This window comes from Myxocyprinus asiaticus, chromosome 3 (genome assembly GCF_019703515.2).
Source record: "Myxocyprinus asiaticus isolate MX2 ecotype Aquarium Trade chromosome 3, UBuf_Myxa_2, whole genome shotgun sequence".
In the NCBI taxonomy this organism is placed as follows: Eukaryota; Metazoa; Chordata; class Actinopteri; order Cypriniformes; family Catostomidae; genus Myxocyprinus; species Myxocyprinus asiaticus.
The window spans coordinates 31,211,646-31,239,156 of record NC_059346.1 but is presented as its reverse complement, the minus strand read 5'-3'; the positions used below and the strand labels follow the sequence as shown (position 1 = coordinate 31,239,156).

Below are 27,511 nucleotides of genomic sequence, written 5' to 3'. Positions count from 1 at the left end.
TAATAATAATAATATAATTTATGACAGTCCGGTGTGCGATATAAGAGTAAGAATAATAAAGTGCAGTGCTGATGTATTTTGATCGTGGGAGATCAAGAGTTCAAAAGTCTGATTGCTTGGGGGAAGAAGCTGTCATGAAGTCGGCTGGTGCGGGTCCTGATGCTGCGATACCACCTGCCTGATGGTAGCAGTGAGAACAGCCCATGGCTCGGGTGCCTGGAGTCTCTGATGATCCTCCGAGCTTTTTTCACACACCGCCTGGTATATATGTCCTGGAGGGAGGGAAGCTCACCTCCGATGATGTGTCTGGCAGTTCGCAACACCCTTTGCAGTGCTTTGCGGTTGTGGGTGGTGCTATTGCCGTACCAGGCGGAGATGCAGCCAGTCAGGATGCTCTCTACAGTGCAGGTGAAGAACCGTGTGAGGATGTGGCGGTTCATTCCAAACTTCCTCAGCCATCTCAGGAAGAAGAGGCGCTGATGAGCCTTCTTCACAACGGCTTCAGTGTGGACGGACCATGTGAGTTCCTCAGTGATGTGGACACCGAGGAACTTGAAGCTGCTGACTCTCTCCACTGGTGCTCCATTGATGGTGATGGGACTGTGTTCTCTATCTCTTCTCTTGAAGTCCACCACAAGCTCTTATATTACTTAATAAAGTTAATGTTTATCACTTATTTTGTATATCTCCCTGAGTGTCGACATTTTTGTGTGACATCATGCCCCTGCATCTCTGTGAAATCAGAGTTGAGAATTTCTGCACGAGCCTACAAGTTGTAATTCTGACTTTAAGATGCATTCCATTGCACTTTTCCTAGTAGGAAATGGTAAAATCCGACTTTCTGAGTTGAATGAAATGTAGCACTACTTTTCAAAACTTGATCCAACACTGAATGCTCCAGCAGCCTAATTTACACTTAGAAAACTCTTGATGTTGCTATAATAATGCAAAAGCACTTACCAATTTACTTGAAGTGAAAATCAGTCCTCCTTTGCTGTTTAATAAATTAACCAATCACACCGTCATGCAGAACATCTCATGTTTTTAAATCTATAAGGATCTTTCTTAATGGCGATAGCGGCAGTAATGACATTCAACTCGTCAGCAAGATCTCGCGCTCGCTTTCAAATTATCTCACTTAAAGCGTGATTGCGTCACTCAAGACCAGCTAGAAGGCCTCGACCGGGACATATCCTAAAGACCACACCTACCAAGAACAAATAAATCAATCTGATTAGCTGATGAATCCAACAATCTGACTTTAGTTGCTCATTAATTTGCACTGTTGAGGGATTCTGTAGAAATTCTGAAGGCCTGAGGGGGTGCAGCTCAGACTCAAGTGCTGCTTCCGGCATGTGATTTGTGAAACAGTTCTCACGCTTCGCTTGTAAGCATCAAGGAATAAATTCTGACTGGATAAACTTTTCGTTTTTCTCTATTTGTTTGTAGATTAATTAATAGTGGAATGCAATTAAAAATACATAGGCAAAAATGTTATTGAGAATGAAAGGATGAAAAATATTTATCTATTTGGCATGTTAGGCCAGCAGAGAAGACTCTGCTGGCCCTGTGAATTCACCTCTGATTGAGAGACTATAGAAAATGCAAGCTGCACTTCCACTATTCAAAAGATAATGTCATAAAAAACATTGCCATAACCTACTCAGGCAATTACTGTAAATTATAAAATTTTAACATGTGTTATTCCCCACGAAAAATGCCATGGGTACAGTGAGGTACGGCATGAATGAATCTCATGAACTCAGAGGAAGCAATATTGTGTAGTATGGAATATGTTAAAAAGCTTTAATTAATACTCAAGTAAGCAAATGTTTCTCACCTGCATAGTGCCTTGAGTGAGTCCTGATCCAGAAACTCGTGGTCTCTCCTCACAGCGGAGATCTCGATGGGGAACAGAGAGGCTGGGCACAGACAGATACACACCAATTAATTAATCCATTCAATAAAGTAATGAGGCCAATTAAAACCTACTGAGACTGAATGTAACATTTAAGCCAGTGGTCAGTAAAAAAGATAGAAAGAAAGAGATGAAGATTGATTAATCACACAAAAACGTAATCATAGGATAGATCACCTTTAACCCACATACACAGAAAAAGTGTTCTTGTGAATATTTTTACACAAAAGCATTCACACTCTGACAGCATGCTCAATGACAAAAGAAACACTGACCACCACACACAAAAATTTAAACCTAAAATACAAGTTTTTCCTTAAGAATTCAGATTTTTTTAAAAATCTTTTTAAAAACACTCTAGAAGAACTTTGTCTCATGTCTGGGAGCGACAGCATGTCACACAGTTCTGGGAGCACTATGTGGGTTTGACCTCCTCCCTAATGTTTTTGCCGTGCAGATCTATAATATATCTTTTAAAAGTGTTAGGGTCAGTCCATCTGAAGTGGTCCAATAATTGTAAAGTTGGCTGCTTGACCATTTTTAATTTTTCATAATTTTATTTTTTTATGATTATGCTGTGTATTGGCATTGCAAAACAGTTTTTTATTTTTATTGGTTTAACCATCTTTGTATCATGACAAATTTTGGTTATGCAGATGTTAATGGAAACCTCAATATCTCAGCTCAGGATGGTCCTAGCTCCTTGGAACAAAAACAGATCTCAAGAGCACATTTCAAGGTACATGTACGTATATAAACATTTTGCACATTCTTGTTAATTAGACTTAAATTCTAAGTCCTAATGTAATGGTCAAGATCACTGAAAGTTCCACATTTAGGGTCAATTTAAAATGGGAAGGGTTCGAATCTCAGTTCTAAAAAAATTTTAGGGGGTACCTAGGGAAGTGTGGTGTTCATAAAAATAAAAAACTGGTGGATTTGCAATACCAATACATAGAGGTAATCACTCCAAAAAAATTAGGACATTTAAAAATGGTCAAGCAACCTATGTTGGACCACTTAAGATGGATTAACCAGTCAATAAGCCTGCTCTTCGGCACAGTTCAAGTTTGTCTTTAACTTATTTGCTCTGCGAACTCTATACAGCATTTGGATTTTCTAGGATTTTCTAGACACCGTTATTTCAGGATGACCAGAGCAACATTTCAGATGCGGTGATTGGTCCTCTGGTTAGTCCACTTATGAATTAATTATTCAGTCACATGAATTTTTTTTGATGCACATCTTGTATTCCTAATAAATTCAATAGGAGTTTATTCTGTAAATGTGTTTCCATCATAGTTTCTGCGCATTTGGTATTGAATAAAAAATGTATCCACTTCAAGCGAGCATATATGTGTTTATGTGCATTTTGGATATTTTATTTGCATCTTGGTGTTTCCATCCAGCAATTTTTATGCAATATCCCAAAATGTGCATAAAATACGTGGATGTAAACCCAAAGACTTGCGTTTCGGTAAATGAGTCACTTTCAGTTCAGTAACCGTTCTGACTGATTCAGTGAGGTTATTCAGAGAGGGATTCATTAGACTAATTCAAACTGCTAACTTGTCAGTTTGTGAGTCGTTCGGAGTGATTCACTAAAATAATCGGATCGTAAGAGTCATTTGTTCGTGAATTGGACTATGTGGTACGTTTGTTGTTGAGTGCAACCAATAAACAACGCAATAGAAAGATGAGTTGTTTTGCCGTTATTTCACAGTACGTGTTCTTTATGTCATCACATTCAAACTCCAAGCTTGAAACTTACGTAAATCATAATTTATTTTGCCATGTGTCGAAAATTCATTAGTGGCGCAGCACAGCTGTTAAAATTACTGGCCAAAAATGTTTCTTTCCTGCTATGAAACTGTATTTTTTCATAATGGTTTTGAAATTTCTTTTCTTACTAATTAGTCTCTTTGATTATTTAGCTCTCTTTCCTTGCATTTTTGTGACAAACAACATGTTACTATATGTCACTTGCAATATACAAGAGCCAGTCTCTGTCTCTCAGTAAAAGTGCACCTGTCACAATAATGCAAAATGTTATTTTGTTCCTCTTTTTTTCTTTCTTTCTTTCTCATTTTGGAGGCTTAATCTAATGAATATTGCACTTATGCACTGTAACAAAGTTCTGGTTTCAAACCCTTATCTCGGTGAGCACAAAGACTAATATGTGTTGAAAGCACATGTACAACCCACTGGGACTTGACTCTGACAACAAACAGATTTATTCTTTAAAATACAGAAGTGCACACACTGTACTGTGATGGTGCTTATTTCTTAAAATTGGAATCAGTGATGTTCTCTACAATGAGCTGAAAACAACTTTGTAGTCACAAACAACACTAAATAACACCAAGACATAACTAGGGCAGCACTATTTTAGACGGAGCAGAGAGATGTATACCTGTATAGTTTGTGTGTGTGTGTGTACCAACATTGTTTAGGTGTCCAATTTCACACTTTTGTTTCAACCGCCTTCTCTTCTGAGCAAATACAGGTCCAACTAAATGATAGTAGTGTAAGAATATTCCCAAAGAGCATCAGGTTCAACACAAGAACAAAGTAAAAAAACTAAAGTCAACCTGATGACAAAGTCAAATTTCAGTCAAGCTAGGCATTTCTACAGCATCTACTAAAGTATAAACTTCCAGTTCCAGTGTGAACTTTAAAGCTGACATTTCTTTTGTTTATCAGAGGACAAGAAGCTCAAATTTTTCCTCACTGTCTCTTTCTATCGAAACGTCTTGAAACTGCATCTGTCCTTATCACTATGGTTCAAGGAACATCAATGAGTTTTTTGTCTCTCACACAGGCAAATGCTGTCGATGTCTCTCTATTTCATTCTCTGTTTGAAGGAAACATTCAATCAATGCTGCTATTCATAAAATTAGATGGAGAATTCCAGACATCCATGAACAAATAGTCATGTCAAATAGAGCATCCAGTGCTCTCTAGCACATTTAAAGTTCAAATCTCTTATTTCCAAAAACACAAGCATACATGTACATTGGAAACATAAAATAACCTCTTTTTTCTTTATAAATCATAGAGATGAAGCTTGACTTGGTTTGGGGGCATTTGTCTGTTGATGGTACAATAAAAAAATCTGGACATCAATACACAACAGAGATCACAGAATGCCTCAGACTGACCAATACTTATAACTGTAATTCTACCATCAGACGTTGGATCAAAGTTATTATTTTTAACGTAACCCTTTTCATTGGTCTTTTAAAGCTATTTTATTGCAAATGCAAAGAAAATGTATGAATCCATGTTTGCTTTGATTTACAGTATGGGTAGTTGCCGCATGAACGTGTCCATGGACTTTTTTTTTTTCCTTTTAAATCAACGTCAAGATTTTAGGTTAGATATCTAAGAGAAAGTGCATATCTAAGGTCCTGTAAATGATCACCATTACTTTTAAAGGAATAGTTCACCCAAAAAATTAAAATCTGTCATCTTTTCCTCACCCTCATTTTGTTTCAAACCCATATGACTTTCTTTCTTCGAACACAAAAGGCAGAATGACAGCCTGAACCAACGTTCACTTTGTATGAAAAAAAAAAAAGATGCAATAAAAGTGAGTGGTGACTGCAACTAACATGCTGCCTAAAATCTCCTTTTATGTTTCACAGGAAAAGTTCATATGGGTTTGAAACAACACGAGGATTAGAATTTTCCTCGTGTTTCATCTTAAAAGGAATAGTACACTAAATAATGAAAACGTATTATTTACTCACCCTCATGCCATCCCAGATATGACTGACTTTCTTTCTTCTGCTGAACACAAACAAAGATTTGTAGAAGAATATCTCAGCTTTGTAGGTCCATACAATGCAGGTGAATGGTGGCCAGAACTTTGATGGACCAAAAATCACATAAAGGCAGTATCAAAGTAATCCACATGACACCAGTAGCAATATGATAGGTGTGGGTGAGAAACAGCTCAATATTTCAGTCCTTTATTTTCTTTAAATTCTCCTCCCTGCCCAGTAGTTGGCGATAAGCACGAAGAATGCAAATTGCCAAAAACAAAAAAGAAGAATGTGGAAGTGAAAGTAAAGGTGGAGATTTTAAAAAAGGACTTAAATATTGATCTGTTTCTAACCAATACCTCCATAATGTAATGGGATACTTTTATGCTGCCTTTATATATTATTTTTTTTTGGACCTTCAGAGGTCTGGCCACCATTCACTTGCATTGTATGGACCTATAGAGCTGAGATATTTTTCTAAAAATCTTTGTGTTCAACAGAAAAAATAAGGTCATACACATCTGGGATGGCAAGAGGGTGACTAAATGATAAAATAATTTTCATTTTTGGGTGAACTATTCTTTTAAATGCACCTTACATGCACCTGCATGCATAACAACAATAAAACAATTAGCAAAATGTTGTTTAAACTCTTTAGATGGAGTATAGCATGTCACACAACCAGACATGCCACCTTTCCAAAAGTGTCTCATGTTAACTACCCATATATTGGTATAAAAATTCTAAAAATACAGAACCTACAGCGCCATGTTCCAGCAGCCGCCGCATCATTAATTCAGCACACCTCTGTTTCTGTCACATTCAACGCAGGTCAAGAACCAATGACAGAGGAGGTGGACACTGCCTGTTTAGTCTGTGTGACATGCAGGAGGAAAACACACAACTCTGTCAGAAGAAGCTGAGCAGATGGCAGGTGTTTGTCAGGCTGCTTAAACAAGACAAGTGAATGGAAGAGGTGCATCCTGCTTTGCAATTTTTATCAGCTGCAGGCTTTGAGAAGCAACACTAACACTGAGAGTTGGTATTTTCTTACAGCATTTGAAAGCATAGTTTGAAAGGTGACACCGAATGTATTCAAAAGCCCTTGTTAATCTCATTGGTGTTGTTTAATTCAAAGCGTATGGAACAACAGACCTGCCCATACGCCAGCATGTCGCCCACATTTGCCTGGCTCACTAATGAACAAAGAACCATGATTTCAACAAATATCTCTTAAGGGCTGATGGAAAAACATTTTCAAGACGTTTTGGTGCTCATTTCTTATTCATAGGTCTGTAAAGCCTAATGAGGCATGTTCAAATATCAAATATCTGCTTTATCTGCATTCGGGTGCAGATTTAACCCTGCAAGTGAAATTTGAGAAAGCTAATATTAGATCTTGTCTGAGCATTTGTTATAGTCTGTGTCACAAGTGCGCCTGCTTCACACAACAGCATTGGTGACAGAATTCCACAGCTGCTGGAGCTGTACAAGACTATTATACATTTTATATTTTCATAAAACTCAAACCTTGAACAAGAACAGAATATTATCAATGGATTCACAACAGATTTGTAAGCAAAGAAAAATAATAGAGTTCTTGTGAGACTACATCATTTAAACTCAAGCAGGAACTCAATTCAGGTTTAAACGTTATGCTACAGTTAAGTTTACAGATTAAAGGGATAGACATACTTGATTAGAGAGCCACAGTGGTTGTGCCTAGAAGGGATCCCTCTCAAGTCAAGTTTTCGCGTATGCGCATTCTGCTATGATGCTTTCGTCTGTGCTTTTCCTGCTCGCCTCTCAGCGTATGTGATGGAGAGCATTAAAAACTTCAATAATATAACATTATTATTGTTATTACAGAGTGACTATTTGCACTAGATGTAAATAGCACCTGCTACACAGTGCAGCTATTTGCACGCAAATAGTCTGGTTGAAACAAAGAAGTTAAAGACAAACTGCACCCTCAAGTGTCGCTGCAATGGCTTAGTGTGTAAAGACGGAATGGATGTTCTTTTTCCATGCGGACGACCTGGATTCAAATCCGCATCCTGTTTCCTTTCTCCTCTAATTTTTTTTAATACTACCTTTAAATATAAATAAAATGAATATAACGGCTGATTTTCTCATAGGCGTACAGTGTATAGTGCATCATACAGAACACAGCTAAAGACAAAGGATTAAAAGGGCTTGGCAAAACGTTGTCACTATCAAGGTAATTTCATGCAAGGGCTTGTAGGCCATCCGTATTCAAAAACAATTTTTCCTAATACTTATTCTCAAACAAACACAACAATAATATTTAAGCTTTTAGCAGTATAGTGCTTCCATCCGTACAGCCATGGACAGGAACCGAGAGAGAGAGAGAGAGAGAGAGAAATGTACCTCTGCACCTTTCTACAATGACAAGATGGGGGGCTTCAGAAACATCAGAAGAAAAGTAGAAAATAACACTAGCAAAATTGTGAGGAGGTATAGGGTGAATGAAAGGGACAGATAATAATGTGGAAATAGAGGGATGAGAAGACTTTTGTGGAATGAGATTTAAATTACCTTCATAGAGCTGAGCATACTGAGGAAATCCTGCTGCTCTCAGCCAATCACAAGCCTCCTTCGCCTCTAGCTCTGAGAGAGAGAGAGAGAGAGAGAGAGAGAGAGAGAGAGAGAGAGAGAGAATTAAGTTGAATTAATAAAATTAAGAATATAATAGATTATATACTTTTTCAGGTGGGTTGTTTTACATGATGAACGTTAAGCTCTTTATTCCTCAAAGAAACTGATTATGTAGCTATTAATTACTAAGGTTCTTATCAGTTGATTAAAAAAAGATGACATTAGAATTAGTGATCAACCGATATGGGTTTATTAATGGCTGATGCTGATATCCAGAAAGCAGGATAATGCCGATATATCACACAATTTAATATAGTAAATAACAAAAACATAAAATTGCTAAAAAATTAAACTCTTATTTAGCATTATATTTACTCAATTTCACACAAAATTTTAACTTTGTAAAAATAAATGTACCATAATGTAATGGATTACTTTTATGCTGCCTTTATATATTTTTTGGACCTTCAAAAAGGTCTGGCCACCATTCACTTGCATTGTATGGACCTACAGAGCTGAGATATTTTTCTAAAAATCTTTGTGTTCAGCAGAAAAAATAAGGTCATACACATCCGGGATGGCAATAGGGTGACTAAATGATGAGAGAATCTTCATTTATTATCCCTTTAAATGCACCTTAACTGCACCTGCATGCATAATAACTATAAAACAATTAGCAAAATGTTGTTTAAACTGTTTAGATGGAGTATAGCATGTCACACAATCAGACATGCCACCTTTGTGTCTAATGTTAGCTACCCATATATTGGTATAAAAATTCAAAAAATACAGGACCTGCAGCGCTAACTATTTTATAACAGCGCTGTATTTTAAATAGTAGATAGCAGTTTCTTCTGATTTCTGAATTAATTTGCCCATTAAGAAATTGTTAATATATTAGGAAGAAGGAAATAACAGTACACACAGTAGTCCAGCAACCATGGATGGCATGTGCGCATTACTGAATCAAATCAATTGTACATACAGTGCATAGTGAATAGGACATTTACTTATTGCACACATGAAGCGCTTTTACTTTGAAGTTGCACTCACGTGCTTGTGCGGATCCAGCGAGAGTAGCAGCAATCTCCTGACAGTTTAAATGGCCTGAATCGCCTACTTGGATTGTCACGGACTGACCATAATGATTTGTGAATCAGAGGAACTTTTGATCCTGATCCTTAAGTTTTTGATTCTGGCTGACAGAATACGCACTTCAGAGGAAGTTATTAGATGAGCGCTCGGGAAGAAAACACATTACATCCATTTAAAAGATATCTGCATATTTGCAGACAGTATATAATAGAAGTTTTATTGATAACCTTTTCTGATTGCCTTTTATCATTAGAAAAGTAAAAAGTAACAGGGAACAGTTGAGGAGAGGCTGGTAGAAAACGTGCTTCAGAGGAAGATATATGAGCTCTCCACAAGATGCTGGATCTGCTCTTTTGTGTGAGGTTTGTTTATTACGTCTATTTAAACAGTTTTACTGATATTTGCCTTTTTATCATTAGACAAGACAGTCAAAAGCTATAGGGAACTGTTGAGGAGAGAGAGGGAGAATGAAACAGGTGACCACTTTAACATTATGAGCTCAAACGCATCTGCCGCAGCTCTGATATGCAGACCTTTAAATGACACTGTGCACATTTTGTCTATTATTGTCGTAACACGATGGCACGTAACAACAAAACAAACTGTGACTGGTCGTTTACATGTCTCAGTCGCTTCACATGCAAGCAGCTGATTTCTCAGCACCCTCAAGAAACAAACCGGCCAAATGGGAAAATTTTCGTCCGATGCAATAATAAAAAAAATTATGATTATCAGCCGATGTATCGGTCGACCACTAATTAGAATACATCAATTAAACTCAATTTTGGGGCCTGGGTAGATCAGCAAGTAAAGACGCTGACTACCACACCTGGAGTCCCAAGTTCGAATCCAGGGCTGCATGCTAAGTGACTCCAGTCAGGCTTCCTAAGCAACCAATTGGACTGGTTGCTAGGGTGGGTAGAGTCATATTGGGTTAACCTCCTCGTGGTCGCTATAATGTGGTTCTTGCTCTCGGTGGGGTGCGTGGTGAGTTGTGCGTGGATGCCGCAGAGGATAGCATGAATCCTCCACACGCGCTAGGTCTCCGCGGTAACGTGCTCAACAAGCCACGTGATAAAATGCGCAGACTGACCGTCTCAGACATGGAGGCTACTGAGATTCGTCCTCCGCCACCTGGATCGAGGCGAGTCACTACGCCACCACGAGGACCTAGAGCGCATTGGGAATTGGGCATGCCAAATTGGTGGAAAAAAATATTTTTTTACAGTTTGACCACACTTATCACCATGAATAAAACCTTTGTAAAGTCTTTCAGAAATGCTGTAATCTGTGATCACATAGTCTCACGTAGCCAGACCTTTGACTAAAACGGCAAAGGTCTGGACCATATACCAGCTTAAATTGGTCAAGAAACTCCCACTTATACAGGTAAACCTGTCTAACTGACATGTACAGTGATCAATCGCAGTTGGTTTTGCCATTACGTGTGGCTTTAGGGGCAAGGTTATCAGAGATATTCGATACCATAATAAAAGACAGACATCGGGAAAGAAAACATTTAGATAATGCCACGGAAATCTCCACGAGCAATTGCAAAGAAAACACACAGGAAAATAGCGAAAAATATGTAGAGTCTAAGTAATAACCTCATCACAGAGAATTTCAAAGACAAAGTAAACAAAGAAGAATATGCAGCTCTGCTCATGGATTTGCGCTTCACTTTCTGCAACGTGCCTCAAAAAAACTCTGAATATCTTTAAAAGATTTGATGACACTAACCTGGCAAATCTGGTGACTACTTTGTCCTCAAAAGCACTCATTCTATCAACACGGGACCTTGTGAACACAACTTTGTTTCCAAGTGGACTGATAAAAAGTCCTGTGAGCTTCTATTCATAGAAGTTCCATCAAATCAGCCAATAAGATTTGTGCTGATAGTTTGATAAAGCGTTTTACAATTTTGTGTGCTATGTGCATCAGACGTTAGTGCACGGACTGAGGCTGTCCATGGGCATGCCGTCTGAGGCTGAGACTAGTGGTCACTTGAATATGGAAAAACCTTGTCTGTATGGCAATGTGAGAATGAAGTGGCATATTTGGCTGGTTTTGTGTGAAACAAAGACGAGAGTAGTGCAGATCGGAAGATGTACAGTCAGACGATCATTATCGCAAAATAAAACCAGACAGGGTGATTAGGTCCCTGAAGTGAAGGGGTGTTATTTCTTCCTGAAAAATTTTAATTTGCAATAATGACTGGATGACTGCACACTATCTCAATTATTACATTGCTACTAACTAAAGAAATAAATACATGGGCATGAAATATTGAGTTCAGTTAAAATTATGTTATGTTATATATGTTATGTTACTGCTAACCTATCAAATATACAGTTTAGCCATCACTATACCAAAATGTTTTACTGCAAAATGCTGTGACTGACCAATCAGAATCAAGAGTTCCAGAGAGCTGTGTAATAAACATATGCCGATTAGAGGTGGGAGAAAAAAAATAGATTCACCAATGCATCTTGATTTTTTTTCTCCAACGATTATGAATCAATTCAGAAATTTAGAAACGATTCGGAGTTCAATGTAAACCACCGCAGGGCAGTTTCGCTTATGTGTGTGCCATAGACAAAGTAAGATGCTAGTAACACATGGCTAGACATGGATATAGCTGTTAAAGCCAAGCGCACTACACAACTGTTTGTAGACTGGGTGTATCAACCACACAACCATTCGTTCTTGACTGAAACTATGATCCTGAAATGTATACATACACACGCACATAGCAATGGGAGAGTTTATTCATAATAACAAGTTAACAAACAACATGAAAGACGAGCTTGCGCCTGTTATTGCACTGATTTCCACAGAACAGGGAAAAAAAATGCTGAAAATAATGATGACAGCAGTTCGGGAGACGTGGGTGATGTTTTTATTTCGGTCTACTACTTCCCTATACCTTTCTCTTGCGTGCTCTCAATGGCTGTGTCTCGTTTGGAAGGCTGCATCCTCCGGAGGTCGCATTTGTCAGCCGCATACATCAGAGGTTGTCTCGTTTCAGGAAAGCGAGTAGGACACTTCGAATGTGACCTTCTTTCATGGGAATTCAGAGGATGCGTGAGGTGTATCCTTCGTGGGCACTCACAACCCACAATTATTTGCTTCAACGGAAATGTCTAAAAAACAAAAAAAAATTACGCCAATTTGCCCGTAAATATGATGTTCAAACGCAAGTAATGTTAATTCCCAAGTAGACGTACCTCAGTAGATGGTGCAGAGTATATAATAAGTATAATTATATTAATATATAATTAAAATAAAGTATTAGACTAAAAGTACACCTGTAAAATCTATTTTCTTTTCTCTCTACATCATTATAACTCTCCAAAAATGTACCTCATGCATTCCCTTCCAAAGGGACTTTGTTCCATTCTCACTCAAAGCGCTCGTGCTTGTTAAAGAGTGGCGTGCTGTCATAGCAACCATGTTACGTTCCGTTTCCGTTTGTCTTACAAAGGCCGTCTCGTTTAAACGAGGCTTGTTTAAAGGAGGACACTCGGTATACTGCAGCCTTCAAAGGACGCGTCCTACCTAGCACGCAGCCTTCGAAACGAGACACAGACTATATTTCATTGACTGCTGCTCATTGCTGGTCTCTTACTCGTTGGGACAAGTGCACACACCTGACGACTCAGACAAAGGTGAGACATCTAGATGCAGAACAAACAGATGGAACAGTGCATAGGAGATGCCTGATAGATTTCTTAAGCAACTCCCTCTAATGGTGCCGCTTTAACATCACCTGTGTTGAAGAAAGGAGAGGCTGACATCTGCACTCCTACAGAAGCAAAGAACTCATGTCATCCTAGATGGGCAACCTCTAGTTGTGGTTATAGCTAAAAATATGAATGAATAGGCTTAGGATAGATCACTATTGACTTGCATTGTATGGACCTACAGCTCTGCAAGTCCATACAATGCAAGTGATTAGTGATCAGGCCTTTGAAGCTCCAAAAATTAGATAAAGTCACTATAAAAGTAATCTATAAGACTCCAGTGGTTTAATCAATGTCTTCTGAAGCGACCCAGTTAGTTTTGGGTGAGAACAGTTTCACTGTACATCTTGACAGCAGTCTCATTGGTGATCATGATTTCAAGCTCAATTTCACTTCCTATAACGCCATCTAGCGCTAGGAGGTGTAATTAAGTTTGAAATCATGATTGTGAAACAGAGTTATATTTTGGTCTGTTCTCACCAAAAAACAAACTGGATCGCTTCAGAAGACATTAATTAAACCACTGGAGTTGTATAGATTACTTTTAAGTTAACTTTATCTCCTTTTTGGAGCTTCAAAGGCCTGATCACCATTCACTTGAATTGTATGGACCTACAGAGCTGAGATGTTCTTATAAAAATCTTTGTTTGTGTTCAGCAGAAAAAAGAAAGTCATACACATCTTGGATGGCATGAGGGCGAGTAAATGACGAGATAATTTAAATTTTTGTGTGAACTAACCCTTTAAATATAACCAGATGAAGTATTTAATTTAATAATATTTATTATAGTGTTTTGATAGAGAATTAACATTTATTTTCTGTTATTTGTTTTATTGTGCTTTAAAGAGATTTCTTTGATAAAAGGTTCTAAAGAAAGAAACTGAAAAATTGTGATACACTGTACACAGTAACTACACCAAAAAAAAAAAAAAAAAAAAAGTTACTTGATTTTGTAATTACTGCAATTTTTTTATTTTATTTTATTTATTTATCTGGGCACAGTTGAGGTAGACCTGTCTGGTCACAGGACATATCACAGTCTAGAGAAATCTGATTTTGATCAAAATGTTAAAGTGATTAAACATATGCATGTGGCTCCTCCAAAACTTGACATCCCAAATGTCACCTGTCATCAGGGGAGCACATGTGAAAGACAATGCCTTCAGATTGCCATGAAAAGCCTGAGATCACTATGGAAACCGTCCAGGTGACTAAGAGGAGCTCTGCAACAATTGGCATACCAACCCAGAAACAACATCAATTGTGAGGACCTCAGAAGTTAGCAGCACAGATACAGCTCAACCTGAACCTAATATGCAAGATTCAGAGCTCTCATCACAACATTTACATCAGAATACTGTATTGCATGACAAAGTCTCTGTTCACGGAGACTACAGCACCATTATTTTATCTGTTTGGTCAAGGGTCTGGCAATGCGAGAATATAGGCACTTCTCCTTTGGGCAGAACGACCCCCTTTGCTTTTTCCAGTGTGGTGCTGCAAAATCAGGATTACAATAGACTGACTGAGCAAGTGACCAAACGTGAGTCGCCACGTTTGCAATCGTACCGTACCGAACCATGTTGACGTGGCGATGCAACTGGAACCTTTACTCACCATGCTCAGAATTATTTGGCCTGAAGGAGTAAAAGCGCTTTATGTTTGCCTCAATAATTTTCTTTAAATGTGAGCTATTGATCTAAGGTCTCATTGTGAAATCTAAATGGGTAATCATGAAACAAACCCAGGCATTTCTGTCAGACATCTAGACGCACATCCCAAATGCCATTTCATGCTGTAACTACCCTCTAAACCACTGTTTATCGCTATTTAGATGTTGGTAATTGACTGACTCAGTTGTCAGACCCTTCAAGCAAACACATGATAAAGTGAAGTGACTGCCCAGAGAAAATGAATCCTGACATCATAGTATCTTATCCACATCCATCAGGACACAATCCAACAAATCTGAAGAGTAATGAAATGGATCCCATTATCATACAATCTCATTAAAAACATGATTTTAACCTGTCAGATGACCTATTCAACAGAGAAATTAAAATACATGAGAGAGAGAGAGAGAGAGAGAGAGAGAGAGAGACATCAGTACTCTTTGTATTATTCAGTTTTCTTTTTCGTAACAACCAAATGGCCATTTTTGCTTGCCCAAAAAGGAAATTTAACAAAACATGAATTTCCTTTCTATTCCTATGTTTAGAACCATAAATAGAAAAAAATAGGACTGAAGACTATCCTAGAGTCTGACACCATCACTCAAGTTTGTTTAACAAAAAATCCAGTCTCACACAATTTAAAAACAAATGAAACACTGATTCTTGTACACCACAAAAAGGACAACCCTCTTACACCTGTGGATCAAAACGTGCTCTGTGTCCGTTCGTAGATATTATACCATGCACAATCCTCCACTGAAGATCTCCAGATCTTTTCTCAATAGGAGGCTTGTACAAGGTCCTCCAGCTACCTTTAGGGGAAAAAGTTAATCCAAAAACCTCATGCCAGGGAGATTCTCTGACATTCTGAAGAGCAGGCAGATGTAGTCCTTTCACACACAGTCCATAAAGTCCTTTTTTTCCAGTGTCTCCAAAAGAACCCATCATAGGTGTTACAATAGATAGCAAGCCACCTTCTACTTTCTGCCAATCTCCAGCTGCAACTTGAATTCTCAGCTCTGGGAAGATAGAGATATCCACTCCTGGATCATAAATTTCTAAAGAAAGTCTATAGTCTGGCATAAATGAATCAGAAATTTTGGTCAGCAATCTTTTAGCCATACAAACTGATTTTATGCCAAGTCTGTGAGCTAAAGACTCTGCAGATATCCATCTGTCCAATGACAATAAATGTCCGTCGCAGATAACTTTCCTTAGAGCGGCTGAATTTAAAATATCAAAATCCAAGGCAGGGTTGAAAAGTAAAGGTTCTACTCTCAGCCATAAATGCTTAATTCCATTTAGCTCCCGTGAAAAATTAACAAGAGTCCATGAATTTAAGACAGACCTATAAAAGGCCGTTAAGCCAGACAGATCCAGTCTGTTAATGTCCATAAGAAAAGATGCCGATCAAAACCCATCTTGCCTGCTCTCCTCAAAATGGCACAGGCTGCATCACGCCAACTCACCTCTTTTCCATGAAGTCTCTGAATTGTCTGCAGTCTAAAAGCTTTAATTCTGGATTTGATGTCAATTAGGCCTTGTCCTCCCTCCTGTCTGGGCAGATATAAAACAGAAGCTTTCAACCAGTGCTGACCTGACCAGAAATAATCCACAAGGTGCTGTTGAAGCTCTCTAGCCAGGTCCTCAGGAGGTTCAATGATCAACATTTTGTGCCACAGGGATGAGGCAACCAGGTTATTGCAGATCAACACCCTTCCCCTGTAGGATAACAGGGGCAGCAGTCATTTCCAGCGAGACAACGGAGCACATCATTTCTCTGCAAGACCCTCCCAATTTTGTCTCCTGTACTCTTCAGTACCTAAAACACCCATTTTAAACCACCAGGTAGAGACAGACTTTTTAACCACACCATAAGGCATCACACATTTCCCAGTTAATTTTAGCAGAAGTAGCTTTTCCAAAAACCTCTACACTCTCTCTCAAAACTTGAATAGAGAATATAGGCACTTCTCCTTTGGGCAGAACGATTCCCTTCGCCTTTTCAAGTGTGGTGCTGCAAAATCAGGATTACAATAGACTGACTGAGCAAGTGACCAAACGTGAGTCGCCACATTTGCAATCGTACCATACCGAACCATGTTGACATGGAGATGCAACTGGAACCTTTACTCACCATGCTCAGAATTTTTTGGCCAGAAGGAGTAAAAGCGCTTTATGTTTGCCTCAATAATTTTCTTTAAATGTGAGCTATTGATCTAAGGTCTCATTGTGAAATCTAAATGGGTAATCATGAAACAAACCCAGGCATTTCTGTCAGACATCTAGACACACATCCCAAATGCCATTTCATACTGTAACTACCCTCTAAACCACTGTTTATCGCTATTTAGATATTGGTAATTGACTGACTCAATCGTCAGACCCTTCAAGCAAACACATGACAAAGTGAAGTGATTGGCCCAGAGAAAATGAATCCTGACATCATAGTATCTTATCCACATCCATCAGGACACATTCAAACAAATCTGAAGAGTAATGAAATGGATCCCATTTTCATACAATCTCATTAAAAACATGATTTAAACCTGACAGATGATGCATTCAACGGAGAAATTAAAATACATAAGGGAGAGAGAGAGAGAGAGAGAGAGATTCAGAGAAAAAAAAAAACAATGGTGATTCCCATCGCTTTGTATTTCACTCATGTCATCAACATTCCAGTACAGATCTCTATCAGTAGAGGCACAAGAGACATTTCACACTTCATATGTAATAAGAGGCATGGAACACTCTTTGATTTTGTTGATGTGAGATTGACAGAACAAATCAGTGTTTAGTACATACACAGGACTAGTAAGTTAGAGGAACTGTATACTGATAAAATCCTTGTTTGGAGAAGGATGGCATACGTTTTATTATTAAATATAGTGATTTGGGATTCGGAGGCATAAAAAGGTCTTTTGCTCTGTTGAAGCCATTTTGGGAGGGGAAATACGCAATACGCAAATAGCACATCAGAATAGGCATTTGATGAAACCACGATTAAATTGTGAATGTGTACTCTGAATAGCAAAAAATGTTTTATCTTTGTGCAGTATGAATAACAATATGACGATTAGATAAACAGGTCACATTAGCATACAAATTCAGAGTGTGGACCCTTGTCATTAAGGCAACTGGCCAATGAGACCCATAAGTAAGCGGATTAGCCAATGACATAACAGCATAAGGCAAGGGGCAGCAAAGCAAAATTTTTCAATAGAATAACCCTGCCAATTAATTGATGCTGTGGCATAAACTTGACATTACTATGAAAAGGCAACAACCTAAAGGACTTATATGTGTCTGTGTGCGTGAGCCACTCTGAGACAGCTTGCAAGCTTTGCCAGAAACAAAGTCTTTGTCTTCATAAGCAGGCTTTGCTTACATGGCTGTCAGAGCCATTCTGGCTTTGAAACTCCACCCTATTTGACAGCCATGTGCTGAAAGCCCTTCAAGACAAACTCTGGCACACTGAAGCAAGAGTGTTTTCAAATGAACAGTTTAAATGACACTGAACTGTTGAAACCTACAAGTCACACTGACGGTGAATAAATTGCTGAAGGTGGCAGTCTCTCTTGATTGTTGGTTTTTGTGAAATTATATAAAAAATAAATAAAAAATGTATTTTAAATGTATTTAGCACTTTGTAAGACCTTTACAACTAAACTATATTTTAGAAGTGCTTCTACCAGCATTGCATAATGAAAAATGTGCAAATACATTTGTGACCTGCTCCGAGTCATTTTGACCCAGAAAAATATTGAGTTTTATATACACTATTATAAGAAAGAATGTCTAAGCTTCTAAAAATGTAGTTATTATATTTCTACTCCAAACCGTGTATGGATATAATCATTAACATTTTGGCTGACATAATCATTTAAATTATTTTCTTCTTACTATAGTGCATAAAACTCAAAATGTGTCTTTGGGACAAAGTGACTTAAAATGATGTAACAGGTCACATTTTAAGTAAATTAAGTTTTCACTAAGCCAATGTGATGCATTGTGTGTCGATTAATAAAAAAAGAAATGTAATAAAAAAATAAAAAAAAATTCAATCTGGTGAGGTAAAAAAAAAAAACATTTAACAAATCCCATTCTTTCAGAAAAGTATGTAAAACTAAAGGTGAAAAGTGAAAAGTATATTCTGGAAGCATACAGAAACAGACAAAACCATATTTACAATTCAAACGCCAGCAGAAATCAGAAATCTCATATCTGAAAATGTAGATCTATAAGCCAAATCTGGCATACATGCACATATGAACACGAATGGTCACGTACACACACTTTTCATTCCTATGATCAGATCAGCTTCCTTTGTTTCCTGCCTCCATGCTCAGCCCCCCTTCTACATTCCACAGCTCCCCGACTCCCAGCAGTGCTCTGGGATTTCCCGCCCAGACGCCCACATTTCTGCTGCCTCTATATAACACACTTAAAGTCATCAAACACATTGCCGGAAAATCCATCCAAATGCTGCTTAAAAACTATATCTACAAATATGATACAGTATGTGGAAACAGAATCAGTTCATCATCATTACTTTCCATTTTGTCCCCAGTCTATCACTAATTACTACTGCTGCTATTATTAGTAGTAGTAAAATGGGGAATCTTAACATTGATGGTACAATTAGAGGGTCTAAAATGGCATGAAACATAAACAGATTCCTGTGGTTGCTTCTCATCTTAGGAAAGGTGGAAAGCCCCTAACTGAAGCCTTTCTTTTTTTCCTCTCCTTCTCCACTACCCCTCCCATGCTTTTCCTTTTCCACACTCCTCCCTCTTTCTCTGTTCAATAAACAGGATGTCTAAAGGATTCAATAATTAAAAAGTAGAAAGGAGGGGATAATAGAGGAGAGGGTCTTAAGGTTTGTGTTTGTGTTTGTGTTTGTGTGTGTGTGTGTGTGTGTGTGTGTGTGTGTGTGTTGGGGGTATTCTAAATATTATCATATTTTACCTATGGATGGGCGATATGGCCAAAAATATCACAATATTCTTTTTCATACCGTTCGATATCGATATTTATCACAGTATACATTCACATTTGCACATTTTGTTTGAATTTCCAAGATTGCAGAAGAAGAAAATAAAATCCTAAACAATCAAAATAGTCTATACAAAACTGCCTTGGGTGACCAGAGACAGACAAAGCAGTGGTCTCTGAGGGATCTTCTACCAAAATATTAAAATATTTTATAATATTTTATAGTTTATCAATCAAGTACAGTTGGATATGAATGTTAAAAGATCATATGTTTGTGTTGAAGCATAATGACAGCATATCATTTTTACATTTAAATTATTTTTTTAATTCGGTTCGTTCAGATATCCAATTATGGGGGCATAGAAGCCCTTGTGACTGAGGAATGATACTGTATGGGGGTTTAGGGGTATCCCCTGAGAGAAAATGTAAAAGTCTGAATGGACCATTTATATATTTTCATTTAAGTGAGAAAGACTAGGCTACAAACTAATAATTTTATTGTTTTTCCTTGTCATCCATGCCAGACATGATCACATCTGATTAATTTCAAAAAATTAGAACAGAAATCTATTTGTTTATTATTAAAGGCTCGTAACATTCTGATATAAAAAAAGCTAAATTTAGAAGGAAAAAATTTTATGGTTTAGGTGTTCTGGAACCATGTTAACTTGTAAAGCCTTATGTCTACTCACATGCGGGGAAAAGAGGCAGCGCGGGACAGGGCATAAATAAACGTGTCCGGTGATAGAGAAAAATATTCAAGAATATTTGAATATATATACATACAGCACAGAAAGATCAGATCTGGTGTACACAGCACTGTTGTTTTTTTGAGCTGCTTACTAGAGACGATGAGAGGGCGCAACTGTCATCATGATGTCTTGCGGTCCGCATGGAATCAATGTGGGGTCCGGACCCAGACCGTGGTGACTGGCGTAGCTTAATCGTTAGCAAGGCAGCTAACGTTAGCAACTTCACGCACCTGGCCATCTAGATGTAGAACAAAGGCTAAATATCGAAAATTACTCAAAAGCTTATAATCGATATCGTGGATTTTTTTTATCACGATAAATATCAAAAAATGTTACCGCCCAGCCCTACTTTCAAGCACCACAAATCACATAAAGGCAGCATAAAAGCAATCAATAATAATGGTTTAATATATGTCTTCTGAAGTGATGCAATCGCTTTGGGTGAGAAACAGATCAATATTTAAATCCTTTTTACTATAAATCTCCTCTTTCACTTGTGAAAGTGAAGTGAAAGTGGAGATTTATTGTAAAAAAGGACTATAATTGATATACAGTATATAATTTATACCAGGAGCGTAAATAATATATAATGCTGTTATCCATCATTTGATGAATAATTGCAACCATGAACAATAGAAAATGTACACAACCATCTCTTTTAAACAAAATTCAGTTTATTGCCTGCTTTCAACGGCCACAGTAATAAGGCAACATTAACTATACCAGGAAAACAGTGCTGACTTTTGTAAATAAGGCAAAATCTATATTTAGCCTAATTTACCCAGAATGGTGACATGTTTGCACTGAAAGAATGAGAGTGCTAGTGCAAGGCATTTAGAACCTGGTTAAACAGGATTGCGGGTGATTAGTGAATAAGACAAATTTTAACGCTGAAATACAGTGTGCAAAATGGGTCACAGCTCTTTAGTGAATTCATCCCTGACTAACATACATGTATAACATCTATACAACCCAAAGACATGTCTGTCACAGCTCTGAGCTATATAAAGCTCTTCTGGGAATAATGATATAGGGAGTGTTGTATCAGCATTCCTCTCACAGCTGTTTTAAAACAGCACCCATTTGAGACTGTACAGCATTAATATGGGTGATGAAATAAGTGTCTCTGTGTGTTGTACCACACAGCTCTGTAACATGTCACTTTAGACATACAGATAGGCTAATTCTACTTTATTCTAATGAGCCCCCAAAGAAATTGTTGCCAGTTAGACATGCAAGGAGATATCCAAGTTCCCTCCTTAAAAGAACTGTCCCTAAACAGAGGAGGAACTTTCATATATAAACATCAAATATACATCATATTGGCAGCACCGTTACACAAACTTTCAATCATGTGTACACATATTTTTACAGGTATTAATGTTTTATTTATTTTATGACTATATTCACAATCGACTGCACTCATGTTGCAATACCGACCGCAAGGCATCAATGACTTCCAAACACAGTTGACAATGCAGCAGCAATTCAATTACATTTCGATTTTTAGTATTTGACAAGTTGACTGTAAATAACTTTTTGATTTGATTTCCGTTAACTTTTTGATTTCCTTCAGTTTGGCACACATGGTAAAAGGCAACACTTGCGTTCTGAATTAAACATGTTGACAGCAGCTGACAGCAGCTTCATCTTTCTTTTGTTAGTAAGACCTGCCAAGAAACCAACATAAAAGGATATTTAAGAGCCTCTACTAGAAGAGTTTTGACTTCTGTGTTTTCAGAATTTTCTATTGTTTCTTCAGTGTTTCCCCTCTCTGTCCTTTGGTCCTTCCATAGTTTAAGTAAGAAATTCCTTATATAGTAAATTAATAAAAAAATAAATAAATAAATAAAATCTCTAAATACAAGATAATGACCTATAAAAAAATTGTTTTAAAACATTTTAAATTAAAAATACTAAATCAGTATTTTGTCTGTTTTCCAGTAAAAAAATATTTAAACATATTTTTAAAAATAAGATACATTTACTTGAAGCAAAAAATTAAAAACAAGTTATTAAGACTTGATTTCAGTAAATGTATCTTAAATTTATTTTTCTTACCCAAATTGTATTTTCTTGTTTTTAGCAAAAATCTAAATGTTATTGATGTTTATACTTTAGAAAATTATTTTTTACAGTGCACAAAGCACAAAAAGCTCGTTACAGTGTGTTATTTTGGTATTTTAATGACCAAAATATGCAATAGATTTAGCTTTATAAATCTATTTTGCTAAAGCAAATGATGTTGCTTTTGCCAACACAATGATTTTAAATGGAAACTAAACAAAATGTTATGGTTTAGTCCTCTGAGAATTGAAAAGATATCTGACCCCTTGAAACTCTTGAGGAGAACAGTCTCTCTAAAGCCAGTTGTTCACTTACCAACTCAAAACAATGCAATCACACCTATCAACTGTTGTTGCTGCTGAAATCTCACCACTCCTTACTTGTGGGTCTGTCACATTCACTGCTCAGGAATGGAAGAGAGAAGATCACGAACAAGTGTCTCTGACATTTCTCACAGATTCCGTTATTTATTGCAACTGCTCATCTTGGCAGCAAATCGACATGAAGCTAACCAAAATAAGAAGAGGAGAACCAAGGGAACAACCAATTGTAATATTCTGAATTAGGATACTTTACACTGTAAATTTGTCCCTTCGGGGCTTCTTGTAGAAAGTATGTTCATGCGTGCTGTCAGGCACTTGTCAGATTTAGAGAAAAAAAAGATTGACATTAAATAAAAACAGACTGATCTGCCTCCCAAAGGAGTGTTTCCACTTTCATACTTCAGAAATTTATGTTTACACAAACAACAGAAAAAAGCTCTATAATCATCAAATGTTCAAAACATTTTATATAATCATCATGGACATCAATGAACATCTTGCTGTTTACAAAATGTATCTTCGTGGTTGCAAAGGAAAACATATGGACTACAACTTTTGAGCCACATCTGTGGGATTGTGCAGACAATATAGTTTGTTAGTTCTTCAACATGAATGAAAGGCCACAAGAGTTGCCCCACTGACTGCTACAGAGTAATTACAACCTGTATACAGTAAATTAAGCTTACCGATCAACATTGGTGGCAAAATCTATTAATGGGCAACTAGCTTAAGACACACAAAATTGTCAATGAAACTGAAAAACACCTAAATTTATAGCTGAAGTATGTAATTTCTGCAACACTAGCTCCACCGAATGGAGTTGCAAAAATAATGTTTTCAAAACAGCTTTCTGAATACGCCCCTCATCTGCTGTTGAACAAAGAGTCAGATAGTCCCGCCCCCAGCTCACGCCATTGGTGGAGTTGATCTTGTTGGGGGCGGGTCTAAGCGGGTTGCTCAAAACAAACAATAATTTTTTATAGTTCCACAGAGACAGTGTTTACAGTTTTCGAGAAAAATAATCTATCAATGGCTTACTTATAGTTGTCTCGGCATATTAAGCTGGGATAGAAAAAAAAAAAAAAAAAATGTTACATACTTCAGCTTTAAACACCCATCAGGGTTCAAATACTCCACAGAATGACCTGGCAAAAGATTCACGAAAAATGTCTGCGTGCAGCCTAGTTTGTGGACAGCCCTTGCACGTTGTTGGGCATACTGGCCTGCTGTTGACTGTGCAAAAAGAGTATCAGAAAGCAATTATGGTGTATTTGTCAAAACGCGTCCGTAAGGGCTCATGGTCAAAAGAGTATAATTTGAAAGGCTGAGCATTCAACCATGCATGCGACAGAACTGTATGCGGAAAAACAAAGTATACCCTAGCCTTAAGGTGACGTTAACTGTAGAATTAGTTGAACATTCTAAATAACAACTTGGTTAAATGTTAATATATTCCGACCAAATACAGGTACAGAATTTGCGGAGGCATTTTAAAACTTTCCGATGAGTGCGATGGAGGTCTGGATTAGGGCAAAATAACTTCAATAACTAACAACTGAAATAAACAATGTGCTTAATAAGATACCCACCCACTCACACCCCCTCAGCCCCAAACCGCACACAAAGCGGCACTGAGCGGGTGAGAGTGATTGGTAGTAAGCCGGAGTAATCCCTGCTGCATGAACAAAACAAACCATAATTAGACAGAGGCATTTAAATCAGATAAACCCCTGTAGCAGGGGAGAGAAATAACACTGAATGGCCCCATGAGCTACCACAAATCAGAATGCCTGAGAGAGCAGAGGAAAAGTATTACATCTCATTTGAAAAGGGTTTTAAATGGCCATATTGTTAATAAGTACAGTTTTTCAACATGAGTGCTATACTCTGGCATCACAAGTGTGTGTGCATGTGTTTGTAGCTGTGTTGGGGGTAGTGACCTTTGGTAAACTGAATTTAGTGCGAACCTGCTGTGTGCTGGGAGGGGACCTTACTTCATAATCTGTGTGTGTGTTTCTTGTTTGAAGGTTGCTGCTTGAACTTCTTTCCCCATGAGCAGATGGTTTAAGGTGGACAAAATTATGTTTTGTGTGTGTGTAATAGAGTGACAAAAAGCCAAAAGAAATGACAGGAAAAAAAGGAGAGGGAGACTTGGTAGTATTGAGTAATGGGAGATGCGATCAAATTACTTCCCCATTTGGAAATATTTCATCCATAGGCAAAGTCTGGGAGTGCCAGCGGCTAGAGATGCAGTTTTTTTGTTTGTTTATTTTTTTATCATAGCTTGAGTGTGTGAATAAAACAAATGAAATGTGTAATTTTTTCATTATTGTTGTTGGTACAACAATATGCTAGCATTACAAACTACACTTTAACCCAGAAGTTTGGACACCTACTCATTCTTATTATCATAACTATTTTCCAAATGTTTAAATAATAGTAAAGTCATAAAAACTATGAAACAAATTCAATTATGTAGCTACCAAAACGATTATTATTATAGCGTCTTCAAAGTAGATATAGCCGTTGTCTAAATTACAGCTCAGCATACACTAGTTATTCTCTTAACCAACTTCATGAGGTATCCACTTGTGGTTGACCGATATATAGCCGAGGCCTATAAATTGGACGATATTTGGTATTTTAAATTAATCTGCAGATACATTTTCCCATTTGGCCGATTAGTTTCTTTAGCTGCAACACCACCCAGAATCACCTGCTTGCATGTGAAGAAGCCATCTGATACATGTATATGACCTATGACAGTTTGTTTTGATGTAACGTGCCATTGTGTTACCACAACAATAGACCGGTGAGCAACACTGTCTCATTTAAACAGTCCCGTATATCAGAGACAAGACAGAAGCACATGAGCTCATGATGTTTAAAAGTACAAGTGTGTATCATTCTCCCTCCCTCTCCCTCTTCAGTTCCCTGTAACTGTTAAGTTGACTGTCTTGTCTAATGATAAAAAGGCAAATATCAATAAAACGTCTATCATATACAGTCTGCAAATATGCAGATATCTCATTTAAACAGATTTAATTTACAAACACTTAATCAAGTACAAATCCATCGCTTTTCTTCCTGTGGAGCGCTCATTTATCTTTCTCTGAAACGTGTTTTATGATAGCCTGGATCAAAACGGAGTCCCTTTGACTCATGAATGTTGTGCAACAGTCAAACCCTGACACTCCAAGCAGGCGATCCGGCCAGAGTAAACTGGAAGTAGTCAGTAGTTTGCTGCTTTCGCCAGATGCGCATGAGCAACAAAGAAACTTCAAAGTAAAAGCGCTTCACATGCTATAAGTACATGACATATCCACCCAGAATGCTTTGAAAACAGCATTGAAAGTTCCAATATATGCTGGCTGCTTTTCCTTCACTACTGGGTCCAACTCATCCATTAAAAAATTTAGAGGCACAATTCATATTTTTCTACAAAACTAATTTCAAGCATTTAGGAACAAGCCTTTAAATCTAAAGGTTTGTAACATTGAGAAACATAAATTCTATGAAGTATGTCCAAAGTTTTGTCTGGTAGTGTATTTTGTACCAGCACTTCGGTCTTGCACCACCAGTCTACTCTTTGTCTTGTTTTGTATCTTTATATTCTGAATAAGGCCCCTTAAAAATCGCCATTGTCTTTAAAACTGGCGAGCACCATGGTTTCTGCTGGCTGTGCAGGAGAAACAACAATCAACTTTCAAGCCACTTTTCAAGCACAAGTGTCAAACTCCACCTATGATTTGATTCCTAAGTGGGTTAGGATGAAAGACAGCTAAACTTATCCAAACAGCATTCAGGTCATAGCCTTAACTGGGCCACTCCAGAACTTTCCGAAATATCTTTCGGAGTTAGGGCACGTACACACTAGAGACAACTTCAGCTGAAATTCTGAAAAGTTATCATGATGGAGTGTCACTACTTCTTGCACTTTTCCTCTACAACCCCAATGAAATCAATGAATTTGTGGCGTTCTCTTATGCAGCACACAATTTAGTACATGGCCGGGCCGTGTGGGTGCACGGCCGGTGCTGAGTCACCTAATCAGCCGGGAGGGAAATAAAGACTTGCCGAGTGTGCCAGTTCAAAAGAGAGACACACGGCCGCTGGCTCATCTTTATCCCCCTCCCGGCTGATTAGGTGACTCAGTGCCGGCCGTGCACCCTCACGGCCTGGCCGCGCCCTCCTCCTCATCACAGTGCCCTAAGCCACAAATTCATGTGATCTTGTGGTATATTTTTTTGATGTGTGATTTCGGATAATTCTACGATGTCTTTGTGTTTGAGTCACAGTGTGTTCCTGATTAAATACTGCACATTTCTAAAGAGTCTCTGTGTGTTTCTGAAGTCTCTGTATATTTCTAAACATTTCCTGTTTTCTTCATAAGTATTTCTCTGTATTTTTCAGAAGGGTCTCTTAGGAGGCTCTCTATGTTTCTAAAGAATTTCCACAGAGCATCACTGTGTTCCAGAGGAATATAAGTGTATTGTGAACAAGCTGCGATGAACTGCTGTGGACAATCTCTGCAGAGGATTTGTTCATTTCTGGA

The 27,511-nt window shown here is 37.8% G+C and overlaps 1 protein-coding gene across 5 annotated transcripts in view; it reads right to left on the bottom strand.

The window, feature by feature from the left end:
- The window catches only part of stard8 (StAR-related lipid transfer (START) domain containing 8), a 75,962-nt gene that overhangs the window by 17,982 nt on the left and 30,469 nt on the right, over window positions 1-27,511 (bottom strand). For all 5 annotated transcript variants that reach the window (XM_051671681.1, XM_051671698.1, XM_051671668.1 and 2 more), the window contains 2 exons: window positions 8,245-8,316; window positions 1,841-1,922 (listed from right to left, as the gene is read on the bottom strand). In XM_051671681.1, the coding sequence (XP_051527641.1) occupies window positions 1,841-1,922; window positions 8,245-8,316 (154 nt within the window). The remainder of the gene's footprint in view (window positions 1-1,840; window positions 1,923-8,244; window positions 8,317-27,511) is intronic.